The sequence below is a fragment of the Zea mays genome, chromosome 6, assembly GCF_902167145.1.
Source record: "Zea mays cultivar B73 chromosome 6, Zm-B73-REFERENCE-NAM-5.0, whole genome shotgun sequence".
Taxonomy (NCBI): domain Eukaryota; kingdom Viridiplantae; phylum Streptophyta; class Magnoliopsida; order Poales; family Poaceae; genus Zea; species Zea mays.
The window spans coordinates 6674479-6680583 of NC_050101.1; the positions used below are offsets into that span (position 1 = coordinate 6674479).

At 47.3% G+C, this 6105-nt stretch overlaps 1 protein-coding gene across 1 annotated transcript; it reads right to left on the reverse strand.

Annotated features, from left to right (window-relative positions):
- Nucleotides 1-1722: 1722 nt before the first annotated feature.
- On the reverse strand, nucleotides 1723-2513 carry LOC541619 (ferredoxin 2). The gene has a single exon (NM_001111374.2). It carries the CDS (start codon nucleotides 2423-2425, stop codon nucleotides 2003-2005), a length of 423 nt encoding a protein of 140 aa, NP_001104844.1. The 5' UTR covers nucleotides 2426-2513; the 3' UTR covers nucleotides 1723-2002.
- Between the last annotated feature and the right edge of the window lie 3592 nt (nucleotides 2514-6105).

Consider the following 6105-nt stretch of genomic DNA (forward strand, 5'->3'; position numbering starts at 1 on the left):
CTGGGCTGTGAGCCTGTGATCACGTGGCCCATATAATAACATGTTGCCGTTGGCAGGGGCATGGCCCCCGCTGCCCCCCCCCCACCCCCCTCCCTCTGCCCCTGCCTGTGAGACGTCGCGGGGCAGTCGGGGTTCGACTCGGTTGTCGGCCCTATGGGCGCCGACTCTAGCATCGAGGAGCTCTACCTGATCAACCCGAGGGCTCTCCTCCCTTGCTTTGTGGTCATATGCAAAGCTTAGATCATATTCTTGCGCCTGGGTGCATGTCATCGCCATCGTAGAGAAGCAGCATCGCATACGATTTATATTAGCACTATCCTATACTTTAATTCCATCATCGTGTAAAGTTATAGTTTAGTTCATTAGTTGATGGAGAACACTAGGCACCATGCATGTTCTCCTTCCAGGTTTAGTTCATTAGTTCATCGATCGATCTAGTGTACATTCTTGTTTGTATCTTCCAGCATCAGCAGTGACTCACCAGCAGATTTCTGAAGAGCTATTTACTCTCTAAATAGAGCCTGAGAGCTTGTTCGCACTGGTAGAAAAGGGCTTAAAGCCTACGGTGCGGTATATTTTATAGGCGGATTCGGTTATCAACCGCCTGTGCTATTTTTAGTGGCGATTTTTTAAGAAAACCGCCACTAGAAATCGTATTTCTAGAGACGGTTCCATATAAAAACCGTTTGTAGAAATCCATGATTTCTACTGGTGGTTTTCTTAAGAAACCGCCTGTAGAAATCGATTTCTAGTTACGGTTTTCTTAAGGAACCGCCACTAGAAATCATTTTTATCCTTAATTTTTCGAGTTTTTCAAACGACCTCGTATGACGAAACCATCAAAATAAAAGTTATAGATCTCTAAAAGTTATAAAACTTTGTAGTTGACAACTTTTTTATTTGAAATCATTTCGGCTCTCAAAAATTGTATCTAAATTTATCAAATTTAAAATTCAAATTTTGCAAACGACCTCGGATGAAAAAAGTGTCAAAATAAAAGTTTTAGAACTTCAAAAATTATTCAACTTTGTAGTTGACAACTGTTTTATTTGAATTCGTTTATGGTCTCAAACAAGAAATTTACACTCAGTTGGTTGTAATATGTTGGCAACAAAACTACAAACTAGACACAAAGGATTTCATAGCCGGAGTGATAGAGGATGATATGCGTGAGGGTGAGGTCAGGGGTTCGATTCCTAGCAACCACGTAGTGCACAAAAAATTCCTCGACCTGCGACTTCGATGGAGACGGACCGTTGGGGTGGGTGGGTCGCGAGGCCTCCCCAATAAATTTTTTTTGCTATTTTTAAAATCTGTTTTATGTTTCCTGGAATCGATTTTCATTGACGGTTTTATTACGTCGACCGTCAGTGAAAATCGATTTCCACTGGCGGTTCTTAGTTACCCGCCTGTAAAAATGATGATTTCTACTGGCCCCTAGCACTGGCGGCTATGAAAAACGCCACTGTAAATAGGTTTACAACCGCCACTATAGAGCTTATCTGTACTAGTGTCGGTTCTACCCCAATCCATATGGATTGAGGGTAATTGAGGGAGTTTTAATCTCTAGTAAGTTAAAATCTCTATCAATCCGTATCAATCGCCTCCAATCTATATGGATTGAAAATAACCGAACAAGCCCTGAAGGGGAGGACACAGGGCGTCAGTGCCTAGACGGGGATGACACAAAATGGTAGTTGTGATTTTAAGGCCCAAATGTTGGAAACAAAACATGTGTTTAGATCTTAAACAAATTAAGTGAGTTGCTAAATCAAAATATAGAGCCAATTATGAGACTCATGGTTGGAGTTGCTCTAAACCTTGTGATTAAATCTTGTAATTTAGAATATACTCAGTTTGGAACAGGGAAAAGTACATGCATGCATGCATATATATATATATAGCTAGAATTATTGAGACGACACGTCTCATCTCCTGCGCGGGCGGTACTGCATGTGGTGGCACAAGACGACGGGCCCTGGCGGTGTATAGCTAGCTAGAATTATAGGAGGTCATCCTCCTTGTGCGTCTCGATGACGACGTCGGAGGTGGGGTACGCAGCGCAGGTGAGCACCCAACCGTCGGCGACCTGGTTGTCGTTGAGGAAGCTCTGGTCGGACTGGTCGACGGAGCCAGAGACGACCTTGCCGGCGCAGGAGGAGCAGGACCCCGCACGGCAGGAGAAGGGCAGGTCGATGCCTTCCTCCTCGGCGAAGTCCAGGATGTAGACGTCGTCGGGCACCTGCAGCTCCACCTCCCCCTCCGGCGTGATCAGCTTCACGTTGTAGGTGGCCTGCGCGCGCAGCAGCTGGCGCCGCATGGGGGCCGCCAGCGGCTTGGCAACCGCGACCCTGAGCCTGAGTGGGGACGAGAAGCAGGGCGGCGGCGCGCGGAGGATGCTCATGCTCAGGGCGGTGGCGGCCATTGGATGGCGATGGAGGATGGACTCACTCGACTGGCCGGCCGGGCGCTAGCTGCTGCGACTACACACTACACGACACGGGCGGCCACACGGCTCGCTAGCTAGCTGACAAGGGAGAGTTATTGGCGGAGGGAAGGGTGGGTGGGGGTGCTACGTGGCGGGCGGTGAGCGGTCGGCTTATCTGCAGTGCAATGCAACCCCCATCGAGGATCACACGTTGCTCATCGTCGCTACCAGCCATCCGCCTGCCCCTCTTGGTTGGATTTGGATAGGCGTGTGGAGGCCATACATCCATCGTATGATATATATCGTCTAGCTACTCGATCACTTAGCTGTCAGATCTATATATGGTAACACTATAGTACAAATTAACGCATATATATAAGAGTATGGTATACTCACTCAATTCATAAATATATGAGATTGTTGACTTTTTTTAAAAAAAACTTTGACCGCTCATCTTATTAAAAAAATAATGTGTTATTATTTTTTTTTGTGATTTGTTTTATCACTTAATCTAGTTTGTGCTTAACTTAAAATTTTACATTTTTAAATAAGATAAGTGGTCAAAGTTTTCGAAACAAAAAAAAGTCAACAGTTTATATATTTGTGAACGGATGTAGTACCTAGCTAGTATGTTTCCTTATATATTGTTATGTGGAGGCCACGTTGCTTACTAGTACTTCCTTTCATTCAGTTTACTTGTGTGATTCGTTTTGTTTGTTTGCTTGTTCTTCGCCGACGGGAGTTTTGATTAAAATCTGATTTTAGTTATGAGCTGTGAAAAAGTTGTTGTGAGCTGATAATTATAAAAAGACTGAAATTTGTTGGGTAATACAATTGTCGACTATAGATTCTATAAGACTGTGATAACTTGTGATGTGGATGACATAAATCTAAAAAAATTAGGATCGAAGATGATTCTGATCATTTAAACTAAAGAACCTATATTTTTTTAGAAATCTATTCTGTTGGTTAAGATTTTCAGTAAATGTGGTTCATAAAGCTGAACCAAACACAGCTTACCTTTTACCTTTTGTAGGTCGGGCTGAGAAAGGGCCCTAGCCTCTCCATCTCCTTTTTTCTGTTGGTGGGCTTTATTTGGTAACTTGCGATGCATACATAGCCAGCCCAGCCCAGCCCAGTACGCCTGCATATCCTGTGCGGGGGTTGTATGAACTCAGTCAAATTCGTTCACGCGGACAAGGAAGAACCAAAGGAAAATGACACGCTTCCATGGCGTTTAGTTTATCTCCTGATATTTATTAATATCTATATCACTCATCGTATACGTTCATATATGATACATGATCTTTTTTTTTATTTGTAGGAGACCAAGACGTGAAGATTGCTCCAAGACGACACACTTGTAATGGTCTCGGTCAAACCGTGTTTATATTTCCTTTCGTCCAAGGCTCCAACGAGATATTGACAGTCTTATAGAATTCCTAAGGCTTTGTTTGGGTATAGAGGGATTGAAGTGGATTAAGGTGTATTGAAGGGGATTGAAAAAAAAATTAGTTCATATTACACTTCAACACACCACATACCACCTCAATCCACTCCAATCTAAGATTATCCAAACAAGCCCTAACGGAGTCAGTCATTCCCTAACGGAGTCTGTCAAATGAATCCCAATTTCTTAAAGTTGTCATTACCTAAGGGCTTGTGCGGTTCTACCGCAATCCATATGGATTAATGGGGATTAAGAGGGTTTAATCCCTAGTAAGGCGTCGTTCGGTTGTTACGGATTGGTAGGTCGTGACGATCCCTAACCGGATTGCTTCTCTAATTTATATAAACTTTGATTAGCTGGAACGATTCCGGGTGCAATCTGGCACAAACGAACAAGGCCTAAGTCAAAATCTCTCTCAATCCGTATCAATCCTCTCCAATCCATATGGATTGAAAATAACCGAACAAGCCCTAATGGGGTCTTATAGAATCATCTTCGATCCCTAACGGAGTCAGTCATTCGATAGGAGGGTGTCATGAAATGGATCCCTGACGGAGTCAGTCATTGCCACAAACTTAACACAATCAGGACATGGCGGACCCTGTCTTAGGTCGCGCCTCCAAGGGAGGTCGAGTTGGAGGCCTCCAAAGGCCTCCCTGATGCCGTAGATGTCTCCCGATGAAAATTATGTACTCATAAGACAAATCGGTACTAAAGACTTGATATTAGTACCGGTTGGAGACACCAACCGGTATTAGCAACTTTTGCACGGACTCGACATTTAAAACCGGTGCTGATGCTTATATCAATACCGGTTTTTAAAACAATCAGAATAAATGTTGATAGTCTGGATGAAAGCTCATTCTCTCGGCCTCCCTCCATGAATGCATAACTCATCTGAAGAATCGGTGAGGTGACCAGAAGCGGAGTGAATGAGAGCTAATCAAATTTTGCTTCTAAAAATGAAATTGAGCACTTCACTTCAATTGAGATGAAGAAAACGCTCAAACCAAAAACATATTAAAACAAACGGATCACAAATCAGACACCGAAAAGTCTCAATCGGCCCAAAACCGTGTCGCGAACAAGTGCTGATTTTAGCAACACGAGATTCTGTTCTCGAATGCGAAACTGAACCAAACGAACTCCAATTGAAATGAAATCTAACGCACACCTTGTCGGGGACCATAATTAGGGGTACCCCCCAAGACTCCTAAACTCGGCTGGTAATCACCATCAGCACAAGCTGCAGAAGCCTGATGGGCGCAATTCAGGTCAAGGCTCCGTCCACTCAAGGGACACGATCTCGCCTCGCTCGAGCCCAGCCTCGGGCAGGAACAGTAGACCCAGGCGGATTCATGCCTCACCCGAGGGCCTCCTCAAGCAGCGGGTGCACCTTCGACTCGCCCGAGGCCCAGCTCGGGCAGGCTTCACAGTGAAGCAACCTTGGCCAGATCGCCTCGCCAACCGACCGTATCGCAGGAGCATTCAATGCAAGGATCGGCTGACACCTTATCCTGACGCGCGCTCCTCAGTCGGCAGGGCCGAAGTGACCGCAGTCACTTCGCCCCTCCACTGACTGACCTGACAGGAAAACAACGCCGCCTGCCCTGCTCCGACTGCTGTGCCACCCGCCAGGGTGAGGCTGACAGCAGCCGAGTCCAGCCTCAGGCGCCATAGGAAGCTCCGCCTCGCCCGACCCCGAGGCTCGGCCCCTGCCTCGGCCTCGGAAGGTGGTCTCCGCCTCGCCCGACCCCAAGGCTCGGCCTGAACCTCGACCTCGGAAGACGGTCTCCGCCTCGCCCGACCCCAAGGCTCGGCCTCAACCTCGACCTCGGAAGACGGTCTCCGCCTCGCCCGACCCCAGGGCTCGGCCTCAACCTCAACCTCGGAAGACGGTCTCCGCCTTGCCCGACCCCAGGGCTCGGCCTCAACCTCGACCTCGGAGGAGTCACCGCCTGGCCCGACCTTGGGCTCGGACCGACCACGCCACATGGGGGTACATCATTACCCTACCCCTAGCTAGCTCAGGCTACGGGGAACAAGACCGGCGTCCCATCTGGCTCGCCCCGGTAAACAAGTAATGATGACACCCCGCGTGCTCCCATGACGACGGCGGCTCTCAGCCCCTTACGAAAGCAAGGAGACGTCAGCAAGGTCCCGACAACCCCGACAGCTGTGCTTCTACAGGGCTCAAGCGCTCCTCCGACGGCCATGACATCGCATG